Genomic DNA, 27,332 nt, shown 5'->3' with positions numbered 1-27,332 from the left:
TTGGCTGTGAAAATACAGACGTAAACATTAACTATACAATAATACAGTAACAATTAATTATTTCTAGGAATTTGCCTGTGCATTTACAACAATGTTTAGACAAACAATATCCTAATTGAACAATTAAAAATGTGAAAAGATTTCGTTTCGTTTCTGTAATTAATTCAATGATCAAATACACAAAAGCGCATCAAAACAAACCTGTCACACACCGGTGTGGCTGTGCAGCGCGACGCCTTTGAAACAGATTGCAGAGGGGAAAAAAAAATCCAAAATATGCATTTTTAAAAACATTCTTGAAAACGTGTCAAGCCGAGAATTATCGCTATCGATAATTTTCATCTGAGGTATTTGTCACATTGCAAGTGAAGAACGCAATAAAGACACAGGAAAAGATTCAATAGTAGTAACTACACTATTTTAAATATAAGGCTACGCACATGTTTTTTCTCTTAAATATTCTTAACGAAACAAATACTTCTTTTGTAACTTAACATTTTAAATATTGCTCCGTGTGGCTGTGTGAAGCGGACCAGACGACGAGGTTCTGATTCGGACGGAGTTAAACTCTCCGCATCCACAGCTTCATTTGCTGCCCCTCAATAAATAACCTCCTGGCAAATGTAGACTTACTGTCTCACAGATCAAATGTTCTCTTCTCCTCTTTTCTCGTATCAATAAATTAAACCATACTTACCTTCCAAGGCTGATGAGATTACAGTCACGCACATCTTTATTTTGTGGGGGGGAGAGAAGAGCGACAAGCCCTAAAAGTCTGTAATTAAAAGCATTAGCACATCGACGATCATGTCGCCAGATGAGAACAGAGTATTACTTGAGAAATATACACAAAGTCATATGAAGGGACGAGACGTTTCTTCATTTTAGGGCTATTTTGTAGTTGTTGCTTTATTTCTCAGTGTCCTGTCTGGCAGCGCACCCTCCTCTCATGAATGGAAGAAGAACACAGGCTATTGTTTTAAATCTATAAAATTCTTTTCTTTTCTTTTCTTTTTTTTTAGGGGGGCAAAAGAAAGTGCACAGCATCGATTTTTAGCTTTTCCGGGAACTCCCTTCAGATTCTTAACACTTGATATTTTGGAAGAAGAACTCAGGTGGACACAGTTGTAAAAAAAAAAAAAGAAAAAAGAAAAAAGAAAAAAAAGAGGCAAGCCAATCAGATTGCTCCTTCCTCCTTTGGCCAATGACAGACGCCACATTGTTGTCAAATTTGTCTAATGAAAACGTAGGAGCAACAATAGAGAGGGGGGGAGAGAGGGATCTGTATCCACTGACGATCTCTGGAGGAAGTTAGTGTCTCAGGCTGCGGCGAGTAACAAGCTCGGCTCCTCCTGGACAGTTTGAACTCTCTGTCGGGGAGGAATGATCGCTCCTCTCGCCTCCTGCTCCGCTCGGATTTAAAGTCGACTGTATCTTCGCAGTTTTGGCTCCTTCTTCTTCTCCTCACTTACCCCATCAGAGTTTCGATCGTAGGTCGTTCTTTTTGTTTTGTTTTGTTTTTTTGCTCGATCGCCTCGTCAGTAGACAGACACGCCGCCGACTTCACCTGTTGCACAGAGATGTTGAGAGCAGCTGAGCAGATGTGAACGTCTCGTCGCTAGTTTGCCCCAAACAGATCGTTTACTTTGAAAAGAAAACGTGTTCTCGTTCATAGTTCAGCTTCGTCAGTGAGGAACACGGACATGGATCTGAGACCGGAGCTCCCCACAGTCTCCTCTGCCTCGCAGGTTCACCCTTCGGCAGCCTCCATCCCGGTGTCCATGGCCAGCAGCCTGCTGCGCGGCCCTCCGCTCATCCTGCGCGCTGCGGACAAATACCCGCGCACCCCGAAGTGTGCCCGCTGCAGGAACCACGGCGTGGTGTCCGCGCTCAAAGGCCACAAGCGCTACTGCCGCTGGAAGGACTGTATGTGCGCCAAGTGCACCCTGATCGCCGAGAGGCAGCGGGTGATGGCGGCGCAGGTGGCGCTGCGGCGGCAGCAGGCGCAGGAGGAGAACGAAGCCCGGGAGCTGCAGCTGCTCTACGGCACGGCAGAGGGACTCGCCCTGGCCGCCGCCAACGGCATCATCCCGCCGCGGCCCAACTACGAGGTGTTCGGCTCCGTCAGCAGCGAGAGCAACTCAGGTGAGTGGAGAGCTGTTTGAAGAGCAGGTAGAGAAAGTCCTCCAATCTGCAGTAGTATCGCCTCAAGAACAGTCAGAGGGATTAGGTTAAAACTGGCCTAAATACCTGGATTATTCCTTTATTGTATAAACTGTGAGGGGCCTCAGTATGTTATTACAGTTTTGGTGCAGTGTCAGCTGTTCGTGTTGCAGTCTGTTTCACAGACACGTGTTTAACTGCGGCTGCGTCATTCAGGTTTGATTTCCTCTGCTGGTTAAACCTCCGGCTCTGACCTCCTCTCTTAGCAGACTGTAACGTAATATTTTGTCTCCCTGTCTCACACACTGTGATGTTCTGACTGTGTCCACAGATTCAAGTATCCAGAAGTACGAGATGTTCCCAAAGAACCAGCTGTCCGGCTCCTCCACCGCGCAGCAGACCGGTGGCAAACCGGCCTCCACCGAAAGTGACTCGGCCCCGGGCATCTCGTCCCCAGACGGCCGGCACGGAGGCTCGGGCTCAGAGAACGGAGACAGCGAGTCCTTCATCGGCTCACCCGTGTCCAAGCCTTTAAAAGACGGAGGAGAGACCCCCGGCTCCGTCAGCTCCCTCGGCTCCGATTCCGGCTCCGAGACCGACAAAGACGAGCAGGAGCCCTCCCCGTCCTCCGCGGCCTCCCGGCACATGAACGCCATCGACATCCTGACCCGGGTGTTCCCGAGCCACAAGCGCAGCGTCCTGGAGCTCGTCCTGCAGGGCTGCGGTAAGGACGTGGTGCAGGCCATCGAGCAGATCCTCAACAACAGCGGCGCCCAGGGCTCCAACAAGGCCGCGCCAGATGAGACGTGGACGGCCGAGAGGATGCTCCAGGGCGCGCAGCAGCCCCCTCCGTCCTCCGCGTCCACGACCGCCGCGACGAGGCCCATGTTACCCGGAGCCATGACGCTCAGCAACCGCTCTGCGTTTTCTCCCCTGCAGCCGAACGCCCCGCACTTCGGCACCGACCCCGGCACCTATCCCCTGGGCACCCACCTGGGACTGAACCCGCTGCGGCTGGCCTACTCTGCGCACAGCCGGGGACTGGCTTTCATGACGCCCTACTCCACCACCGGGCTGATGCCCACCCTGGGCTTCAGACCCCCGATGGACTACGCCTTTAGCGACCTGATAAGGGACAGGACAATGTTACACAAGGAGCAGGGCTACGCCAGCGGCCTGTACGGGCCTCTGGTCAACAACACGCCAGAGAAACAGTGAGGCAGCCGGAGCGACCGCAGAGACACACTCCCGTTGTATTTGTAGCCACAAGTGTTGAATATTCTGGCGAAAAAAAAAATAATAATGTGTGATGTGTTCTGGCTACAGTCTGCTGTACATAATAGGATTATCTGGCTTGTAGTCAAATGGTCTGAGAGGGAGAGAGGGGGAAAAAAAAACAGAACTAAACTCACTTATGTGTAATTTTCAAAAATGATTTATATGTTAAAGTACATTCCCCCATCTGATTATCCCACCAATGAAAATAACGTGAAGCTGAAACAAAGAAGATATTTATACATTCCAGAGTAAATCACGACCAAGCTGGGAAAGTTAAAAAATAAAAATAAAAAAATAAAACCCAGCTGCACAAAAAGGGTGAAACATATATTTTGTATTTTTTTTTTGTATTATTTTTTTTTTGTGTGTGCAGGATTTAACATTAAATAAAGAGACCAATAATTGATTTATCATTGTGAGAGTTGTGACTGTTTTCCAGCTGGTTAATGAAACTGAAGTGCGTCTCGTTTTTCAAAACTCTCTCTCACAATATAAAACGAGGCCAAATTAAGTTATTATAACATGTAGCCTTCAGATGTTAACCCTCTCTCTCCTGATGTAAAACTAATGTGTAAAAATGCCATCCTCTTGTTTTGTCGCTCATGTATTATTTCATTTCTCTCACCTTCGTTCGTTTTTTTGTTTTTAAATTTAGTTCCTTTCCAACCTGCCTGTATTATATCTTGCATTTGGTAATATGAAAAAAAAAAATGCTATGCTATATTTGACTTTTTCATTTATCCGTTAGTCAGCGCCGATATCTTGTGACAAAGTGCCGGATCAAGTCAGTTCCTCTTCAAATGTTACAAGCTGTGCTGTCACATTGTATGAATATGCTGGAAATAAATGTTATTTTAAAGAAAAGTGGAGAATTGTATTATTATTATTATTATTATTATTATTATTATGATTCTACCGTCGAGATTTCATGTGTGGCGCAATTTCCGTTTGGGAAGGTTCGCATCGAAACTAAAAAAGGAAGGAAGTTTCGGCCTCTGGCTGCTAATTTTTATTTTCTGAAAAAACAGGCAATAAAACAAAACAAACAAAAAAATACTACGAAATCTGAAACTGACAATGACATAGATAGATAGATAGATAGATTTTAAGAACAATTCAGTGAATACAGCCTTAGTTTATGTCTGATTTACACTGAATATACCCCAGAACACAATATATATAGATATACTATTTACATTTTTTTTTTGTCCAACTCCTCAACATCATGCGGATGACTTGGATCTGGGTGAAGCACCACAATGCGCACGTTTCATAACGTGTTATTTTTTTTGTCGCACTAAAACATTTCATAATAATAATAATTAATAATAATAATGATAAAAAATAAGAGAAATCTGTCCGTGTGTGAATAGAGACAATGTGCCTTCCTTCTTGCTCTTCTTCCTGAAACGTCTGATGTTGCAGAACACACGTGTATTATAGGTAGTAGTTTTTTATTTTTATTTTTTAAATTTCATTACTATTAAAGGACGTTACAGACTCCAGCAGACAGCGGGGTCAGTTTCAGCTGATGGACAGGCCACGTTTCGGTTTGTGCATCAATGTAGCTATTCACAAAATCTAGTTACCAGTTAAACACTAAATAACTGTATATAGATCCCCACCCTCTGCTATAATATAGAGCAGCTATTTGTACAAATAGACTACAAGTACGATACATATCCGACAATAAAGTAAAAAAAACACAAAGATTTAAAGATGTAAAGGTCGAGCTCAGACAATATAATATAAAGTCAACAGAAGCTTTATTTATTTTCACATCATCAAATCTCACATGTGAAAACCTGCAGTAGAAATATTCGCACTCTGCAGGGTTGAGGGTGGAGAAGAAACCCACACAGGCGTCACACACATCCTGTCCGAATCCTTCCATAAAAATGTTCAAACATCATCATTCTGTAAAAACTGATGTGTGACTGGACGCCGCAGTAGTCCCTCTGGTGATTGTGGTGACTGCGGTGTAGGACGGTGTTCAGCCTCTGACAACACGTTCCTCCACCCGGTCACTGCCTGCAGAGACTGATGGACGTTTCCACGGGGCAGTGGCGCCACCTGCAGGGCTTTCTGTGTCAGCGTCAGGCAGCTGGCGCTACTACCGCCACGCGCTAATGAAATGTTGAACGCTGATTGGTGGAGAGTTTAGAAGCAGACGTGCCAAAACAGGATGAGCGTGAATCAGGTGTGCGACACGAGAACAGAAGCGGAGAGGTGAGAGGGGAGGTAAACTGGGACTGGAGTCCACAGTGGCCTTTTCACCAGTGCTTATTGGAAGATTTGATCCATATTTAGGCTGAAACACACTACATTTTCTCACAAAATATGAGTCTTGTAACATTATTGAAGGTAAAGTAGGCTCATGAAGGGACAGACAGATTCACGACATGTTTCACTCAATACAAACATGGCCTACACATGACCCCTGGAAAAGAGAGTGCAGGAATTATGTGTTAATTCACTGTATTGAGGTGTCACTGTGACAGAATTTGACATGAACTGAGTTGAAACCCTGTGGGAACACTGAAAATCAATTCTTTTAGATCCTCTTGATCATCTACAAATCCCAACATAAGCTCCTTCGTACATCAGTGGTTGCCTCTCTCTTTATGTCCAGTCTAGAGCCCTCAGATCCTCCACCACCTTCTGTTTTAAAGTTCCAAAAGTGTTCCATGAAAAGTCTGACGAAGCTGCTTTCTGCCATCATGGCCCTGAACTGTGGAACAACCTCAGCACTGCAAACTCCCCTGGTGTAAAAAAAAACAATTAAAAACACATATTTTTAATTAGGCTTTTACTGTGGAGTAGTTGCAACATTTTTATGCTTTTAATGTATTATGTAAAGACTGTTATATTATCATTCTTCTTCTTTTTTCTCTTTATTTGTTTGTCTGCTTCCTTTTTTCTAATTAACACAACTGATTCTTATGTTAACCTGTTATTGCTACAATTAAATCTTTTGTATTCTTTTACTTTGTCTTTGTTAAGCACTTTGGGCTGCTTCTTTTGCATGACAGATGCTGTACAAATAAAGTTATTATTGTTAGCAAAAAAAGTGTATTGAATCTTAAACTTTTAAAGGATGATTACAACTAGACCTTTAAATTCTTTTGACTCTGTAAAAATTAAGCACGCAGAAGTTCACATCACATGGAGTAATGAAGCAGTCTTATTGCAAGAGAAGGTAAAAACATATACTGCTGTATCGATGTTTTGTCCCGTCCTTATTATGTATCACATCCCTTAAATTTATATTTTTTTTTATCACGTTTTTACAAACAGTGTAAGTGATGCGTTCAGGATCCTACAGTTGAGAAGGACTCTGCAGAGTAACAACCAGCAGAGTGGTCATCAGAGCAGGAAATCAAATGATCACAGCTCATAGTGGTGTTAAAGCTGTTAAAGATGCTTTAGAAACCATTTAGTAAGCAATGGTAAAGGTTTTAAAAAATCATCATTTGAACTTTACAGTAAACAGTTTTCTTTAAAACGGTTCATAAAATGTGTCATTGCTGGCTGACAGTAGTGTAACAGTATTATCTAAAGTTTAACTGACTACAAATGTACCGTTTATTAATGTTGGTGATTATAAAGCACTCCCCTTCTTTTGTGTGCAACACAGACATCACCACTAGATGGCAGTCTTCTCTAACAAATAAGAATCTGTACAGTTGTTATTATAGTATAATACATGACAGACAGCTGTAACCTGTAATATGAGGTTTTCAGTTGAACCCCTGAGTTGCACACTTTAATGGGTAATGGCTGCACATTTTTTGCAGTATTAAACACATTTATATTTCCAAATTTGAACTTTCATCTTTGTGGGTTATATATCTTATTCATCATTTCACCATTTGCTTCAGTTACATTGATCAGACAAAAGCCTGAAACACAGGGCAACATCTGATTTGTGCTTGTGCGCCAACATGCAGTAAACTCTTCAGGTGCCGGCTTGATCAGACACTGACCTCTGCTGGCCACTTGTGTGCAGTGCAATGAGGAAGAGCTTTGTGGCTCCTTTGCCAATCCTAAACAGGATTGGCTCTGTAAGTCAAATTAATCAGATCGAACAGTGTTTGTCTCTCTGCTCAGTTACTGGTGACTTATATAATGGGTGGGGAACAACATGGCTTCCAGCAGCGGACAGCAACACCTCAAGATATAAACCATCTGGTTTGCATGTTTAAGCTTTTGTACTTGGAGACACCAGCTGAACATCACGATGCACCACATGCACAACATATTGTATTATGACAGATGTTGGATACTTGACCCCTGTGGCCCCAAATGTGTGAAAATCAGGCTGAGGAGTGTGAGAGGAAAAGAGAAAGGAGGAGGCAGGAGCACGGGAGCAACGCTGGTCTGCTGCAGAGAATGCACAACTATGTTTTCATGCCTCTTTCTCTGTGTTCACTAATGAATAATTAGACACTGGCAGATAAATGGCCACAGGCTCCCCGAGCGGCGCGAGAGAGAAGGAGAGAGAGGGAGAGAGAGGGAGAAATCCATTTAGGTTATTACTCCATACATAAAACCCATTTTCATTTTCAGAGCTGCTGCTTGGTTTACTGTCAGAATAACAAATAGATAACGGCAAAACAAACAACATTGAGACGAAAACAATTGTGCACTTCTGCGCTGATTTTAAAGTCTTGACTCTTACAACCCAGTACACTTACAGTAAAATACATTTGGAAAAATAAACAAAATGAATAAATGCTGTCTTACTGGGCTACAGTGTGCACTCAGACATTTTACAGCTTTGTAGCCTCAATAATAAAGTTACCAGTTTGAAAATAACAATGGCACAATAAACAGGAGCTGAACTCATTGACACTGACGGCTATTGTTTCATATTAAAAGATAGCTGCTATTTTGATTAAACGGTGTCGACTCAAAATTAAATTTCTTGTTATCAAATTAACACAAACAGAGTAACAAATGAACCGGAGACCCGTGGGGCCCCTGAGGGTCCGGGGGCCCGGGCAGATTCCCTCTTTGCACTGTAAGTGAAGAGCTTTCACAACTGGGGTGATTCCCACTGTCGGTTAAATGTCACGAATGTGTGAAGATGTGTGACTGAAGGAAGAAAGGGAGACAAAAGCGAATGCAGTGTGTGCGTGTGTGTGTATGTGTGTGTGAGCAGTCAGGTGAGGAGTATCGAGCGTGGGCTCCTCGCTGTATGCGTTAATAACAAAACCCCCTTGGACGGTATTGATTTGGGAATCTCATTCCCATCTGTCCTTCGAAGGGTCCCTTCATCATTCTGCCCCGGGAGCACCCGTCACCACCCTCGCCCCTCCACACGTTGCCCCCTTCTCCCTCTTTCTTTCCGACCTTCATATGTGACATCCGTCTCACATCAAAGCTTCCACTTCTTTAAATCTACACCTCTGTGTCCCTGCTGTGTGAATAGATCAGCACCAGTTTGAGCATTGCTCACAATCTGGACTTTGTGCAGGTTTGAGAATTTTTCAGTTTGGTTTCAAATTTAATATATTTGAAAATTTGAAATTCTACAACAGAAACTTTTGAGCACGTAAAGAGCACGCACTGCTGATAGCCCCAGTGATGGTTAACGTAAACTCCCATGCTATACACTGAGCCAGAACAATGCACAACCCCAATGCATAAAACAAATTAATAAATCATCACAACCAGCCGCTCCATAATAAAAATGTGTCTTACTGTCACAGTTATCCATGTCTACCTCTTCATCCTCCTCTGGCTCATATTCCTCACTGTCCTGTTCTCCCTGGTGTGCTGGCTGAACTGTGTCACTAACATTAGTACTAGAGGTATTAGCGCTAGTGCTAGCTGAAGCTGCACTTGATTTTAAAAATGGATCAGTCAGTTTGCAGCATTTTTCACTGTTAGCCAACAGTGCTCTATGAGATTTCTCTCCCTTTTCTCCGCTCCCCCCTTATGTCGCTCGATGCCTCGAATCAAGTTTGCAGTCCTAAAAATTAAATTGTTAAATTTCTCCCCTTTTTTCCTTTTCAATGAGCTGCTCCGAGCTATTCTATTTCAATAGAACCTGTTACCCATCCACCCCTAGGCCCCCGATAATCTTGTAAATCATGACAAATTGTGATCTCAGTGTCAAACACAACATCTAAATATGTCTGGAAAGCTATGTGTGAGTGACTTTTTTTTGCCAATACTGTGCTGATGGGTACTGTAAAATAAATCCATAATGATAAATCCAACACTGAATGTCTCCTGTGATTAATAATCCTATTTACCGTGTTATTGGTGTTAACATGATTGTTAGCCCACTGGCAGTCCCATGATGCCTTGGCCTGCATCTGATGACCAATCACAGATTGTCCCGATTTGCTAAAATTACAAGCGAAATCAATAAATGTGTTCTTCACGCACAACCTCACACCAAGAAAACGGGTATTAAGCGCATATAGTACTGTAAATGCCTTATCCCAACCCCATTATTTGATTTGATGTTACTGCAAAAACAAAACAAACAACAAAAATCATATGTAATATGTTGATTTTAACACGTTTTATGTTTTGCTGGTCAGCAGCTGACACAATGTGACACACAGTACATTTGTAATTAGATGCAATATGCCAAAATTCTTGTCAAAAAGATGAATAAATTAAATAAAGTTATCAACAGCCACCAGCCAGGCCCGTCCTGACCCAGTCCAAAGCCCATGTGCTCGTGGTTTAAACGTCTTTCACATTCTTCTGTTGCTCCAAGCTCCTGGCCGCCTAGATGTTCTACTAACTGAACTAATATGATAATGAAACCTACAGTTAGTGGTTACTCTGGTGATAAGCTGCGCCCTATTTGTTTTGAGTATGAATTCAACATATTGGAACTTTAATAGTTTAAACAGGCACTAGGTAGTTTTGCAGAAGAAATTAAAAGTCAGAATTCGAATACTGACATTATTAATGAGGTAATAATGAAATCTCTGACATATTCATCTTTTCCACAACTGAACAAACAAGCTGTTCTCAGAGGAAAATAGGGTCCCCAGAATACTGTTTGAAGCTAGAAAGTTGGCAGTGAACCTTATAGAGTTTTGTCCCCTTTGCCTGGTTGGTAATCCAACCTTTACCAGCTCACATTTGATGTACGCCAGGACACATCCGACAGAGCCAACACGCAGCTGCCATCAACTCTACTTGGCAGGACACCTGGGATACCACTTTCAGAACCACAGACCAAATAGTACAAAGAGAGGTTGTTATAAAACCAAATTGGGTCCTTACAGACTCACTTCATCCCATGAGGGCTCCTGGTTATAGCCCACGTTGCCCCATTATTAGCTCAGCAGACTGTAAAATGGCAAAAAAAATAAAAATATACTAATGTTAACAGGCATAAAGAGAGACCAGCAGCAGTTGCCAGTGAGTTATCTGTACCCTGCAAGTATCCAGATGGCCTGTGTGTATTTATAGTGTGTTGGTTAAATCTGCTGCTGTTGGATCCACAAGCACCACAGGCTCCTTCTTTCTGTGTGGCAATTAAACAGCACACAGCTGATGTTGGATGAAAAGCACATACCTACAAAATGTTTTAAAAAGCAAAGAATAGCAGTTACCGAAAGTCCACGATGGGGGAGCTTTCACACGGCCTCACAGTGCAGTTGTCCTGAAATCAAGCCAGCGCACAGATGACCGCGCAAACATCCGATTCAAGTGCAAAAGAAGGCATAGCCGCAAACCGCCAGTTTTTGCTCTCGCCAATGACGACAGCGATGATGAAGTAGCAGGTGTGCTTGGTGAAATTGGGGGACGTGCACGCTGCGTGTGCACGTGGCTGGCATGGAACGCACAGAGACGCTTCGTATGAGTTTTGAGGATAAATGGACGTCAAGCTGTGCCGACACAGCATGAGCACACTTAATCTCCTCAAGTGGAGAGTGTCAGTCAACACTGCTGGGGCAGATAAGGTGTGCTGGAATGAGAACGCGCATGTGTGTGTGTGTGTGTTTACATTGGGCTGCTTCTGATTTTCTGTTTGTGTGTCATGTGTACATATGATTTGTTGTGTGTGTCTTGCATGTGTGTGTGCATGAAATCCTACAGGGGATGTAGCATGTCTGTCTTGTCAAGCATGATGAGCTCCCAACCTTTCACTGTCACAGTAAAGCTCAAAACACTAACGCACATGCAGTTTATACACACACACACATACGCACAGACAAATTGTCACGCAGCACATCACTGTTAAAGTGGAGAACACTAAATTTAGAGACTTTCTCCAGGAACTGTTTGATCCCCTCTACAACACACAAAGAAACAGTTTTAATGTTTTTTCTTTCTTCTTATATTTGTTGTTGTCTGCCAAGTGCATACGTGCGTCTCAGCGGCTTCTCGCCGCATTTTCAGCAGCGTTGGACTGACTGACAGAAGTAGGTCTGCAAGGAAACAGCTCTCCCCTCTCTGGCGCTCTTTTCCTGGTGAGATCTCCTCCTCAACATCTTCCTCACAATCACGCAGACGTTTTATCGCTCCTCTTCCTCTTCCCCTCGCGATTTGCTGTTTGTTGTCCTTTGCTCACTACTCTTTCTTTCTTTCATTCGTTCTTTTTACTTAGTGTTTTCAGCCACACTGCTGAGTGAGAGTCATCAAATGAAGATTAAAGATGCTTATGTTTCTACTGCAAAGCGCGCGTGCGCACACACAGCGAGACACACATACATGCTGAAGTACACATGCAAAAACCTAAATGCACACACCCACCCACCCACACACACACACACACACGCCCCTCGGGAAACCTTACACAATTACGGCTAAAATGGGATTCATTCTCAGCCTTCAACAACTCATTAACTGCATATTGCAAATTGTAGGTTTCAGCAGAAAGCATTGATGAGGAACAGCGAGAACGGGGGCTTTGGGAGAGGCCGGCATCATCTTAACGTGTGTTCAGAATTTATTAGCATATAACATATAGTACACTGTATGTATATTACATATGGCAGAGATGGAGAGGAATGGGAACAGTGCTTTTTTTTTATAGTTACAGTATGACCCACAGGTCAAATATTTGCAAATGTTTAGCTTTTTTTATTCTGCATGAAAATCTGGGGTAGACAGGGTTTGTTATGTTGGACAATACAAATATATATACAGCAACAGTAATGTAGGAATAAAATGTAGCCGTTGACCCTTTCTGGTGCTGATTTGCTAGCAAACCCACATCAAACTGAACACCAAGTAGGTTAATGTTAACCATAAAATGTATTTTCAAACTACTTTGTCTAAGTCTGCATACTGAGTATACTGGCCTGTTAGTAATTTAAACATTTCATCTAAAGTTTAAATTGCCATTCAGTTGTTCTTGGCTTCGCAGAACCAATACTATATCCCTTGAGAGCAGTTAGGAAAGACAAGTGAAGAGCTTGAAACAGAAAAGCCAAATACATCCTCATCTTGGGCTCTTCTGCTTGTTTTCTTCCTGTGATTTTCTTGGAGGGGTCTGGAGTTTTCTTATCGTTCTGATTAGGCAGAGAGAAGTTTGTTGTTTGAGAGCAGAGCAGAGACGGAGATGCGGTGCAGAGGTGCAGCTGCAGCAGGCTTCAGCTGATACGTGACCAGCTCATTAAAGTTTCATTGGCTCTTTGTTTCCCCTTTGGGTTATCCTTCACAGACCAGGTACTCTCACTCACCGGAGCTCAGTCAGTACCCATGCATCTGTGTGTGTGTGTGGGCTGACAATGTGTTTGCTTTTTATGAAACACCCTTCGTGGCTAGAGCTGTGAAAAAGAACAGAAATGTTGTCTCTCAAGTTTTCTCTCTCTTGCCCTCAAACAAACACCCTGAGCACGCTCATTTAAATAGTCACTGTATTTTGCAATGTGGGACACACACACAAACACACACACGCTTACTCACACGGTCAGACAAGCACAGCACTGATGAGTCACTGAATCTCAAATTAGCACATCCCTCCTTACTGGCGTTTTAATTGAAGATGGGAGATGGGATAGGTTAACAGCGTTGTTAGCGCAGCTTGGTGGAGCAGGAGAGGGGGGGTTCGTTTTCCACCAGGTGAAAGAATTAGTGTTGTACAGCTCAGAGGGGACCAAGAAATGATAACACGCATTACTTTTTTACCTGCAACACCCACACAGTGTGGGACCTGTAGGACCTGAATGAAGTGAAGGGGATTTACATTTATTTATAATGGAGATCAGGTATTAAGACACATGAAGGTGATCTTCAAGGCAAACAGAAATGTGAAATAGACTCCCAGTGGTTCGTCTGGATGACCACAAGCATTTTTACTCTCTTCACTTTTTTTCAGTTAGTCATTTAGTCGGTGATTGTATAGTTCAAGATTATGTTGGGTACAGACATTCATGATCCCCAGATGATGTATCCCAGATCCTGGTTATCCCCTGACCTTTCCTCTTTCCTGACTGTGATTGTTTGTTCTTTAATTGAAATATCTTAACAGCTTTAGGAGTGACTGTCATGAAATGGTACGTATATGTTCATGGTACCCTGATGATGAACTGTCATGACTTTTTTGTTCCCCAACTGTCTATTGTTTAAAACAGCTGGTCAGTTTCATATCATTCTGTAATACTCTGGCAATATCTATTGTCACAAAGTCTTGCATTTCCACAGACTCTAGAGGATGTATCGTGACTTTGGTAATCTCTTGACGTTTCCTCCATGAGGTTGACATTTGTATTTTTTCATCAGAGTTTAGCAAATCTGGGTTTATAATAAGTGAATCAAGATTTTAAATTAAGCAGACCTCTGTTCCACTATTTAAAATGAATCTGTGCTTAGTAAAACCAATGTCACTGATGTAATCCTAAAATTAACCACTAATCAACACAGAGATCCCACATAAACTTACAGTAAGCAAATGAAATAAATTAGTGTGCTGTCTATAATGGGGGAATCCGTAAACCTTCAGCTGCTTTGCATTCCTTAACAAAAATGTTTGCGAGTTAGCGAGGCTACAACATGTCATTACATAATTTTAGTAGCAGTGTTGGGTGACTGCTGATGGAAACTCAACATTTCTTTTATTATTTCTAATTGTATTTGTTGTTAGTGTGTGCATACCAGTGTTAGCAAAACAGTGGCTCAATGATTAACACTTGCCTCACAGCAGAAAGGTCTCGGGTTAGATTCCCAAGTAGGGCAGGGCCTTTCTGTGACGAGTTTGCCAGTGTTTCACGTGCTTGCATGGGTTTGCTACCATTTCCCCGATCATAAAACATTGTTTATTGGTTTTTTTTCTGCGGCTGGTGCCCCCGACCAAGGCAGTACATTGTACTGAGTGTAATTTTATGTGACAAACAAAAATCCTTCTTCTTCATTTAGCTCACTGCTGTGCCAGAGTGTAGCCTCACAGAGCTGCTGGCATGGCTGCAGACAATTTTTCTTGTTAATGTATTAGAATCATGACAGCATTTATCAGAGAAAAACCTGCCGCTGACTGAGGGAATATATCCTGGAGTTACAAATGAAGTAACTTGTTTTCTGCCAAATTGGCAAAAATGATCCAAATTGTATGGATCTGTTTTCATAATTACCACAGACATCAAAGAAAACAAAAGCAGTTTTTCTCTGCCGGAGAGGCTTCTTTCAGAGCTGCCGTCACGTGGCACATACTTGCTTAGGTGATAGTGTGATCAAATTAGGGCGTTGGAAAAAAACTCTTGGCAAGCTCAGCGCATCACTCTCGAGTGTGTGAGAATTCATTTATCAAGCCAAGTGTTATTTTTCCCAGGCCGGCATTACTAGGTAGATCATTATCAAAGCAGCGACATCCCGCTCTGACGCATAAACCGATGTCAAGTGCAGCACAGACGCTGATGGTAGGCGTTGTTGGTGCTGGTCCTCCAGGACTGACGGAGAAAGAAAAAAAAAGAAATAAGAAAAAAAAGACGACTACCAAACACACATAAAATGCACACACCAACACAGAGTAGAAGAAGGGGAGTGATAAATTATGTTGTTTTGGTCTGTGGATCTTTTTTAAATTGAATTGAGAAAAGTGAAGAGTGCTGGAGAAGTGAGAAGAAGGCAGCAAGGAAGAGACGAAGAGGAGAAGAGGAGGGAAACTGGGTCAGGCAGGAGAGTGGGGAGGTGGGGCAGCGGGGAGGACTGGACTGTAGAAACATTATTGACACCCCCACCTCCCCCCTCCAGTGTCCACCCCCAGTCTCTGACCAGCAATTACACCTCTCCAAATTATGATCTATACCGGCAGAGTGGACCTGACCATGGATGGAGATAGATGGAGATAGATTGAACTCTATCTCCTCACTCTCCCCTCTTGTTCTCTCACGCTCTTTCTCAGTCTCTCTCTCCCCGGTTTGCCGATGGAGACAGATGGCACGGGGCCCCTGGCCTCGGCCCCTGCAGATTGATTATTGATCAGGGGGACAGAGATGGATCGAGGGGTGGAGAGGACACCAAGCAGCGTGGAAAGGTGGAGAAGTGGGAGGATTTCAAGGAATTTATGCTTTGAGACTGGGGCTAAAGGATGGTGGGATGAGGCGAGGAGGAAGAGTTGATGGGGAGGAGGATGAGGCGAAGGTTTTCTTTAGCTCAGTCATCACCTTGAGAGGGTGCTCCAGATTTATAGCAAAAATCTAAAGGGTTTTGGATTCTGCTCAGGATTTCCAAGTTATAGCTCCTTCTTTGTCGGTGAATGTCCTGCTTGCACTTTAAATTGATGTTAATCATTGCTTTGGGTGCACATGCTGCATATTTAAAAAAGCAAACTTTTTATGAGTGAAGAAAAATAACCTGACGCTGAGACTCGGGGGCATGCGAGTTGAATTTGAGGGGTCACAGAATTCATTTTGCAGATAAAGAATCGTCTAAACTTTCATTTCTGCCGGATGAATGAAAACTATAGAGCACCAAAGTCGTGCTCGAAATATCTTTTTTTACACTGTCCACTTATCACCCGTGAGTGCAGGCTAGTTGTGCGTGAGTGGCTGCCCTTGTGTTTGTGGGATGAGTGTTTGTGAGCGTGTCGATGTGTCGGTAAGGTGAGGCTGTCTTCCCTTGCCAGACAGATGGCTATCAGCAAGGCTCCAGTGAGTGAGTGCTGCTTTACAGTGGAGCCAAGAGGTTAAGCTGCAATCTTCACTGTCTCTCTCTTATTTTTTTTCCCTCAGTCGCTGCCCCCTTTCATCTTCTCTGTGTGCGTATGTGTGTGTGGGTGAGTGTGTGTGCTCATTTACTCCCTTTGCACTCCTTCAGTGTGTGTGAATATCACTGTGCGTGATAAAGGAACAGAAGGAGCCTGTTGGCTGGTACGTGTGAGTGTGCTGGAGGCAGATACTGGAGGAAATAAACGACATGCAGGCAGCTGCCCAGCTCAGAGTTTACACTGGGTGCCATCACTGATGGCAATTCCTGACTGTGTGTCCTCCCAAAGTCATTATTTACCTTAAATTCATCTTTCAACAGTTACCGAAGTGCACACTGACAGCAGAAAAACATTTTGTATAAACAAAACCTGTTTTTAACTGTGCTCATCTCACTCTTCTTTCTTTTCTTTGTTCTTCTTTTTTTTTTTTCCAAGATGGTCCCAACATATCCATATGCACCCCAGCCCCCAGGCTGAGTGGGAGTAGCATCCCAAGAGGAAGCATCTTTGTGGGCTTCAGGGAGTGGGAGGACTGGATGGATGCAGGATGGAGCTCTGGATGGCTTAATTTGCCCCTGGAGGCTTTATTCAGTCACTGACAGCCGAGAGGAAAGTTGGTATATTAGGAATGGCATGTGTAAAGGTCTATTTTTGTAATTTTCACAACACATACGGTGTCTCCAGGAAGCATTTTGTAGATGTTTTTGTTTTGCACAAAACTGTCAAATCCTGGCAATCTGGGTTAGCAGCTTGGGTCACACGCCAACCAGAAGCATCAACATATGAAAATACCTGAACCGCTGACCGAGCCGGCCAACTTCTGGTTTAGCACCCAGCTAACTTGACTGGGGATGTAAATGTTATTGGACTGAATGCTGAAATTATGATAGTGACACAAGTCATTTTGTGGGGGCTGTTAAAACAAGTTCCGTTTTATAGAGGCACCGTTACCATGCCCCCTCCCCCCTCACGTTCCCCCTGTCTGCATGGAAAAAAGTTATACATACCTACAAGGTGTATCACCTACAGTCAATCTCAGGGCACATCTATGGGCAAAGCTACGAGTTTTCTTGTTCTTGATAGCAAATAATGTCAGAGCTACGATACTGTCAAGGGGGGTCCGGGGGATGTTTTCCCCTGGGAAAAATTTTTGAAAAACAGCCCCTTAAATGATAGATTCTGGTGAATTTTGTGGTAATAAATGGACAACATTCAGACATGAGCAAAACAAACCCAATGTGAGCCAATTTTACAGTAGCACCAGTTCCCAAAGGGCTTTCCATTGCTACCCACCTCTTCTATTAGGGCTGGGTACCGTACCTGATTCAATTCGATTTCGATTCTTTAGGGCGCAATTTAATTCAATATCGATTCGATTCAATATTTGTACATTCTTCCACAGGAGCAGCCCAGCAGCTGAGACCCTGAAGAGGAACCAGAAGATGTTAGGCCTTCCGCACCACAAGCTGATAACTGATGATGTTGTCCGCTGGAACAGTGCCTTTGAGATGATCAGCCGGATTCTTGAGCAACAGCATGCTGTTACTGCTGCCTTCTTATCTCCAGAGGTAAGGTGTTTCTTGTTACTGAATTGTATAGAAAATCTGTAGTGTTTGATGTGTTTCAACATTTGTGAATGATATACAACTTAAAAAATGGTTTTACTTATATAAAATATATATTATTGTTAACATGATATATATTTATGATATCTAATAATTCTAATGATATATTAATTTGTTAACAAAATATATATCAAATTGGTTTTTATTAACCTTCATTCTGTTCTTTTCTCTCTTTCTTTAAAGGTCAGAAAGAATACCACTGACATCTCTACCCTGACTGATGGAGACAGCTGGAATGCAGAAGAGGTTGTGAAAGCCCTCCATCCAATGTTAGTAATAATGAAGAGCATGTGCAAGGAGAAAAGCCCAACTGTTTCCATCATTGCTCCTCTTCACGGCCAACTTCTGAGTGACACACTCAGCATAATTGAGGATACCCCTCTTATCAAAGAGGTAAAGCGTGCCATCCATGAAGACCTATCAAAGTGCTACATGTCTGCAGAGGAGAAAAACTTCCTCTATGTTGCATCCGCCTTAGACCCCACGTTTAAGTTGATGCTACTGACTTTTCAGTATCAGAAAGCACTGTCCTGGTTTACATAAGACATGTTATTAATGTTCATGCACTTTAATGTGTCCAGCTGTACAGTGTTTATTCATTTGTACATTGTACAAAGTTTTGGAATAAATGCACAAGACGTTTTCCTTTTTATGGGTATTTTTTCTTTTTCAGTCACATATCATGATATATCGTTGATAAAATTTCTTGCAATATATCGAATACTGCAGATATCGCGTATCGTAATATTATCATTATCGTGGGCCAAATATCGTCTCAGTATCAAACCGTGAGTTACCCGTATCGTCCCACCCCTACAACTAACATGTCAGCTCATCTGCTGACATGTTAGTCAAGTTTCCTGACTGTGACTGCCCATTACATTACCTTAGAATGGGAGAAGAAAAGCTCAGTTTTACAGACGGCCCCCTTTATGAGAGCCATACAAGCAAGCATCTCTCTGAAGCACTGACAGAAGCAGTGACAGTTAGGGTTAAAGATACATTTGCTAAAGATAACTTTCTTTGCCAAATAAATGAAAAGCATGTTGGCACTAGCAATGTCTCCTCTCTTGCCAAAATCTTACCTACTTTTAACCTAAGACTGTCACAATGATGTATTAAATATCAGACTGCCTCATTCTTTCAGTTTTAACCGTGACCACAAAACCGTGATATGAACCGAACTATGGATTTTGTGAAGCGTTCAACCCCTAGTGTAGACCCACTAATTTTTGTGGCAAGAGTGAGACAGAGCCAAAAGATGAGTTAATACAGGACTTTACATTAATTAAATGGCCATAAGCACAATTCCAGCTGCATGCTGATGTTAGTCTGCATTTGCTGGATGTGTAAAGAATCACTCTTTACTAAAAATTTTCACCACAGAGTGATTGTTTCTGTTGCTTCTAAGTGGCCAGAAAAATCAGCAAAAGCAAGTTTAGAGACTAATTTTGGTTGGACAAGAAAAAGACAATCCAATGTTTCTAAGATGATAAATATCATGGATATTGTCTTAAGTTTCCCTTTGGCACTGGGTGCAGGGTTGTGTGTTGCTGGTGCCAAGTGTCATATCAACATAAATCCAACATACAAATGATTCGTGGGACCGTGTAATTTGAGTGCATTGTTGCAGAAACTACATATCTGCATTCATATAATATTTATTACATAATTTTTGCACTTATGCACAGCCCATGAAACACAAGCTGGGAGACCAGCTCTTTACTATTTAGCTGGAGTGTGTAATACATCCTGACGTTTAGCAAGTAAGTGTTTACAGCGTTAAAAGGCTGCTTTCAGCCACATTACACATGCACATCTCAAGGATTGGCTGTGTGGCAGTGGGGTTAATGAAGTTTCTCTCTGCTACACCACCGAGCAGAATTATCCAGTGAAGCGGGAGATGGCTGGCTCTCTGTCTGAGTGTCAACAAACAGGGGGAGTCCTCCATAAACGACAAGAAGTAGCTGGCCATATTTAGCTGCATTTTGCTGCCGTCTCACTAGTTTTTGGTGAAAATCACCATAATCAGTCTCACAACACAAGCAAATGAGTGCAGAAGATGGGAAAGAACTTCTCTGCAAACACACTTTCATACATGAACATCCATGGAGGAGTTATATTGTAGATGCACAGCAACAAATATGCACAAACATACCCATAAATGCATACAAATAACTTAGCTGGCCGGCTTATAAAAAAAAGTTCCCCATCCCTCAGATCACAGTTGGGGGTGCATAGATTCTCCCTGAGTTGCCACAGTCAATGATGGATGGAGAGAAATTGTGCAAATTAGATGAAGAGAAGAAGAGGATGAGAAGGTGCACTGCAGAATACAAGTATAGAAGACGTGTGAAATATCCTCAAGGCCTCCTGGTGTATCAAAGAGCACAACCAGATGTGTGTTTACCAGCCTATCAACATCAACAACACATACGCAGGCCCACACACACACACACACACACACACACACACACACACACACACACACACACACACGAAAAGCTCTGAGATAATTGTAGAGGAAATATCTCCTCCATCTTCTATTAAAAATGGATAGACTTTCTGTTGCTTTAAATGTATGTGGAGATTGAATTATGTCCATGGAAAGAAATTCAGGATTATGTGGAGAGACACTGCTGTCATGCTCTTTTTTTATGTGTGTGTGTGTGCGTGTATAGAAGTGTGCATTTTATTAAAAGACTTTGGCGTGAAAGAAATGTTTCTCCCCTCCTGATGTTACTTTCTGAGAGACAGTTTGACCTTTTTCTGTTTTTTTTTCTGAGAATGAGCCTGACCTGAATGAGAGAGAGAGAGAGAGAGAGAGAGAGAGAGAGAGAGAGAGAGAGAGAGAGAGAGAGAGAGAGGGTAAACATTTGAAGCTGAGCACATAATGATAGACAACATGGGAGAAATGTGGGTGCAGGGTTGTGTGTGTGTGTTTGTGTGTGTGTGTGTGTGTGTGTGTGTGATCCTTCAGCCAGGAATTGTGTGTATGTGTGTATCAAACTGTTGTTGTGGCTCTGAAGTGACACGTCCCTTTTAAGTCCTTGCATGGAGTGATGAGTGTCGGTTGGAGGGTTGTGTGTCTGTCCATTGCGTAACCACCGGTGTGCTCGGATGTGTCTGCAACATCTAAATCTGAAGCTGGCACACACAACGAAATACTAAGAAATATGAGTCAGCAGCAAATTATCTGTTAACTGAAAATAATAGCCAAATACAGAGAGTTCATGTCACTTATAAATGACAGTTCCAATGAGTGTGGGGTCGCCTGTGCACTTGTGCTGCATTTATGCTATTCAATTGGCGATCAGGGACAGATAATTATGGCAGAGCTGTCAAAACAAAACTCTCTAAACAAGTAAATTAAGAGGCCATGCATCATGAAAGAGGAACAGGTAATGGCAGTCAAAAAAGAGCCATCTAGGGAAAACTCGGAGGACAAGGTCGGGGATACCCTGGCACCTTGATGCTCCTCAAAACCAAAATAAACCGTTCCACCTTCTGTAAGCCTTTATGTTGGGGATCTATCATCAGTAGAGAAACCCACATGTTTAGTGAGTCGTCCATTAGAGTTGTCATAACACAAGGATTGACAATGTGTTTACACTACAATGGTTGTGCTATATTGTTACTGGGGAATTTATTGCAACATTAAATGAAGGAAAGTTGCACCTCGCCTCCACAACATTCTAGAAAAAGTTAAAATGTGCATTCCAATGAAGTACTGTAATTACAATACAGCACCATGCTGTTATTGAGCAATAATATATTGTAGTTTTACAACAAGGACACGCTTACATGAAAAAAGAATAGCAATAGAATAGCAATAACTTGCTAACAGGATAACTTGCTATCAACAAGCTAACAAGCAGTCCAACAATGTATACATGCTGACAGGCTAACAACATGCTAAGATGCCTACAATTAGTCCAACAAGGTACAAATGCTAACAGGCTTACAACAAGATAACAGGCCTACAGATGGTAAACATATATATTTGTATATTTGCAATAACTGCAGATGTTACAGTATTGTAATGTCATTTTACATCAAAATGCTGTATTTCCATGGCAGAAGTATAGTACAAAGTACAGCAGAAACACAATATATTATGTGAATTTCAGCTATTTTAACAAAAATGTAATTGCTGTATACTACCGTGAATTTACCACAATTATTAGCTTAGTTTATTGTAGAAGTACAGAAATATTTTTTATAGTGTGTACACTTGTTATCACCTTACAATTTTGTCTGTCAAAGTGCACATGTTCCCTGGTACAAGGAATGTAGATCAATTTCTATTATCGACTGATTAGTTGAATAAACTCATGTTTGTCTCGTGTTGTTGTTATTTATGACTCTGAAGGAATTGGAAACGATCCAGTTCCCCTTACAACTGGGGTGGCAACAATGATATCATTTGGAAAAATTAGAGGGGAAAGCTGTCTTTTGTCACTTTAATATGAAGGCTAGGAAACTTTTCAGGTTGATCTACTAACATGTGCTTTGGTTCTTGCAGGCCCACCTTTGGGAAAGACTGAATAATTCACCCACGTTTGTTGTGTGTTGGCTCCTCTGAAAAAGACAAATGTGTTGCTCTTTTGAGGAAAGTATTCCCTCACAAACACATCATACACGCACTGTTAAAAATACAAATAGTGTTTCACAAATGAATTCTTGACAAGTGCAGAGTTCTAATGCAAAACTCAGGGCATCCATTTGAAAAAGAAATATCTGTCTCATCCTGTAGTTAATCAAACATCTAGATGATCCCTTCAGTAAAAGTGATTTTGTTTTGCAAACCAAGGTCTCTATCATTTATAAAGTGTCAACGGGAAACAACAAACACAGCAGGATGTATTAAGATGTATTATTCTGGAAGAGTAGGCGTCCCCTTTGTCAATCTGTGCGGAATATTTGACACTGAATAAAACCTTTCTGTTACTTCACCTTACAGCATCACAACAAACTGTTGAAGTGTTGCTGTTTGTCTGCCCTGAAGAAACACCCAATGCCACAACAGTTATTGCTCACATCTAAGCAATTTGCCTGTGTTGCAGAGTGAATTAGAGACAGCTTAGCCTTATGTAGGTGTAAGTTCAGCTTACACTATTCAAACCCTGATGTAAAATACGTGTTTTTTTCTTCCCCTGCTCCTAGAGTCACCTCCCCCTCAAACTCCTACTCCTCCACGCTAAAAAGTTGACAGTGATGAATGTCCTTGATAGATGTATGCATTGCTTCACACTGTGAGTGGTGTCGATACTGCAACACGGCATGACAAGCCTATCCTCCCAGTCAGAACGTCTTTGTCTCCCCCTTCTCTTTTTGCTGTATCTCTTTGACACTTGCTCTTTTTCCTCTTTCTTTCTCCTCTGTCTACACACTGCCGCCACTGGAGGGAGAGAGGGGAGAAATGGGAGGCGCAGATGCTCCTCTGAATAAAAATTTAGGAGGAGCTCGATATTGACTGTGAGCTGGATGAAAGGAGGGAGAAGAAAGACTAAAGAAAAGAAAAGAGTGAACAGAATAGAAGAAAAGGGGTAAAAATAAATTGTGAATAATGTATATTGCTGGACTCCTAATGCTTTGCTGTTTAATACCAGCCTAAATCCCTCAACTTCTCGTAAAAACTTCAACAATTTCGCAGTCGAGTAATCTTCCGATTTAATAACCTTAAGCTTCCCTAGCTCTATAAATCTGACGTTCTTACGCCTTCTCTCCCCAACCTCGCCCTCCCCTCCTCGTCCTCCCTCCTTCCCAGCCTCTGTGCATTTTATCTCCATAATAGCACAAAGCGGCGCGAGCTGCCTCAGTGGGAGAGATAAGGGAAATTCCTGCCCGTATTTTAATAGCTTCGCTCAGCTATCTCTTCCTACCAACTCCTCAGGAGCTGCCAGCCAGCGCACTCACCTTGGACGCTGCACCCAGAGGAGAATCCTACAGAAAGGCATGACTGCTGAACGCCTGGTGCGTGTGCATGTGTGTTGGCTGTGTTTGTGTAAGAGTGCTGGCGCGAGTGTGTGTGTGTTTGGGAATGTGTGCCTAACTATGTTTCTTTGTGTCTGTGAATAAATACATCTGAATGTGTGCCTCTGAATACAGCATATGTGTGTGTTGTTTAGAAATACTACTGCTATGAACCTCTGCTTACCATTTATATTTCTTCAGCAATTCTGTCCCCCACCCAGTATAGGATGGAAAATTTGGAATCAACTGTGAAAAATCCCAGATTACATTAATTATCATCTGTATATAATTAGTCTTACAAGACCAACAAATACAACCATGTAACCATAAAACATTTAGTTATAGTAACAATAATGCTTTTGTCATTGGTAGATATCCCAAATGGCATTTATTTTAGTCTGAGATTCGTCAAAAGCTACATTATTGTATTAATATACATTCACACTCGTTTCCTCGCTAGCCCATACATGGGCATGGAACATGTCCTCCTACATTGGCATTAAACCAGTCCAGAATCCTTAAATATGTTCATATTCAACAAATCTGCTGCTCACAAGTTAATGCAGTGCCAATGCAGTAAGCATCCCCCTTTAAATTTGTAATATGTTGAATATATGGCCAGTGTTAGAGGGTAGCTCCGAAAACATAGGAGGAAGCATATCACCGGGAAAATCAACAACTACTACTGTTTGCTAGCTGTACTTGGTAGCTACTGGTTAACGTCAGGCTACTAGTTCACTATCACAAGTTTAACTGGACCAGGACCTCAGCTCACAGGGGGTGTCACCAGGGAGGTGACAGGGCCAAAGCTTCACTGCATTTGAGAGTGAACACAGCCTCAATGATCAACTGAGTTTAGTATGACAACAGGGGATATAATGCGGAGGTGATACAGCAGCTCTGACCTCGACAATGACTTCAGGGATGATAGGTGTCGGGATTAAATATTTTGACATCTTGAATTTAGAATTGATTTTGACCAAAACAGAGTTATTGGCAGAGAAACAAATCACGAATGTCAAGTTTAAATGAAGTGTGTTTTACACTGAGTTAACAAAGCTTGTCTCAGTTTTGATTAAGTGAAACTTTGAAAAGTTTTACATTTTTTTCATTATTACGCTGACAACTACAGGGGGTTATGTACACCATCTGACATGCCAAAAAATTCTTAGCGTAAAGTCTGACATGGATCTTGACCAAGATATTTTAGAGCCATCAGATGTGCTTTCTCATCAAAATTGCTTTTATTAAGCAACCAAATGTGTTAGTCAAAGGCTTACATGTAACCAAAGTGTATGAGCAGCACTTACAAAGTTTGGTTTGTTCCATAATTGACAAATTACAGTTATTAATACAACATAACCACAAACAGAAACCTTTCACGGATGGACATGCACCCTGCAAAAAGATAAATAGTATGAAAAACATATTGCATCTTTCTTTTCATTTGCTTTCAAAACACGCATGTGCCAACTCAAGATCTTTACAACAGGAGGCAGTGAAATCACTGCAGCTTTTGTCCCGAGGGGTCGCCAGAATCAGGAAAAAATTAAAGTTCCATGCAACTCTTTTAAGCTCAAACTGGCAGCAGACAACTATTTTTGCTTTAACTTATTATCCTGAAGCAAATACTGACAGCACAGTGTAATGGCTGTGGAAAAGTGACACCATCCATGTGTAGAGGGTAATATATCTGGTTCCCTATAAGCCTTGCTTCCACAATGCTATTCAGTCGGCCACAGGGCATGATTTTTCCTGGGAAAAACAAAGTCATATTACTGTGCAAAGGAGGCAAGTCTGCCATTGCACAACCAAAACAGGAAGAGGCATTGTTTTTCCCCGATCGCTACCCCCAGGTAACAGTGGAACGACTGGAATAACTGAGGAAACTCTTCACTGCATAAGAAAAACGAACCCTTCTGATGAAGAGGGCAAAGAGGGTGAAGAGGGAAAGTGACAGAAGCCCCTTTTATGTTGGGGCTGGGAGCGAATTGGTGAGAACTACCAAAATTCATAATTTGGGATGTTTTACAATATTTAACACACCTGGTTATAGTTGTAGTTACTGAGCATTAATTTCCCCATGCTGTTTAGTTCAAAACATAATTATAGCTCTCATTCAATATAATCACAAGTATAAAGTAACACCTTCAAACAATGACTTAGCATTAGTAAACTGTTTTACCTTGTGGCTCATATCTTTCTCTTTGTTTGTGAGTTACCTCATACCCAGGGGTTTTTGTAGTGTTTTAGCTGATACCTGTGATGGCGCGCATCCAGGTTGAAACCGCAGGTCAGGATTACTCACACCGGGACCATGGAAAAGCCATCCAGCAATTTCCTCCAAAACCTCTTCCCCAGAGTTAGCGACGTCCCGTCCTGAGGTTTGGTTCTGTCCAGATGTTTGGTCCTGCTCCTCCGTCCTGCAGCCCCACCTTATAATGTCCAACGTCCATTATCCCAGCGTCTCCTGGTTAGCAGCCGGCTAGGCTAACCGCTAGCAACAGTCGTGTCTTCTTCAGCTTGCCCCAGTAACGAGCCCTCATTCGTAAACACCACTTGGTTACACTTTTAACAAAATAAGCACAACACTGCCTAAATTCTTGTTTGGTAACGGTAAACAATACTTTTCATAAAGTTATTCGAAAGTTTGCTCGGACTTCTGCCCCGCTTCTCTCCGCTTTCTCTCCTCATTCCCCTCGTTTTTCCGCTAGTTCCGCCTCCTTAACAATCTGACAGGTTAATCCGCAGTAAACACAGAAAATGATTGACAACTGCCCAAACAAATGAGAACCCAAGTAAGAGACACCTGAGGCGTTCAAAAGCCTTGCAAAACATAGGGCATTGTGGCATCATTCGCCACATTTACCATACACAACAATACATAGGCCCATATTAAAACCTTTGCCAACTGATATACATTTAATTTGCTCTTAAAAATAAATTAGCAGGGCGCTCCATACAGTAACAGTGATAATAAATTAGTTTTTTTTTTTTCTCCACCTTTGGCGTTCAAAGCACTGTGTATCTGCCATATGCCTGCTGGAAAAAACAGCATAGACCAGCATATGTTGTGTTTTGGTCCTGGGATGCTGGTGCAAATTTTTTCATATTGCAGAGAATGAGAAGGAGTGAAGTTGGCTGTGAAAGCCCAATACAGGGCA

At 42.2% G+C, this 27,332-nt stretch overlaps 1 protein-coding gene and 1 long non-coding RNA gene across 2 annotated transcripts; one reads left to right on the top strand and one right to left on the bottom strand.

The window, feature by feature from the left end:
- Window positions 1-255: 255 nt before the first annotated feature.
- On the top strand, window positions 256-3,831 carry dmrta2 (DMRT-like family A2). Its single transcript, XM_037113526.1, has 2 exons — window positions 256-2,145; window positions 2,495-3,831. The coding sequence occupies exons 1-2, from the start codon at window positions 1,704-1,706 to the stop codon at window positions 3,379-3,381; spliced, it is 1,329 nt and encodes a 442-aa protein (XP_036969421.1). The 5' UTR covers window positions 256-1,703; the 3' UTR covers window positions 3,382-3,831.
- Window positions 3,832-5,190: 1,359 nt separating this feature from the next.
- LOC119029179 lies at window positions 5,191-26,920 on the bottom strand. Its single transcript, XR_005077917.1, has 2 exons — window positions 26,429-26,920; window positions 5,191-6,203 (listed from the first exon to the last, which is right to left on the bottom strand). It is a non-coding gene; the product is annotated as an uncharacterized LOC119029179 (long non-coding RNA).
- Window positions 26,921-27,332: the final 412 nt, after the last annotated feature.

The sequence above is a fragment of the Acanthopagrus latus genome, chromosome 11, assembly GCF_904848185.1.
Source record: "Acanthopagrus latus isolate v.2019 chromosome 11, fAcaLat1.1, whole genome shotgun sequence".
In the NCBI taxonomy this organism is placed as follows: Eukaryota; Metazoa; Chordata; class Actinopteri; order Spariformes; family Sparidae; genus Acanthopagrus; species Acanthopagrus latus.
Note: the sequence above shows the minus strand (reverse complement) of the source record. Positions and strands in the feature narration are given on the sequence as shown.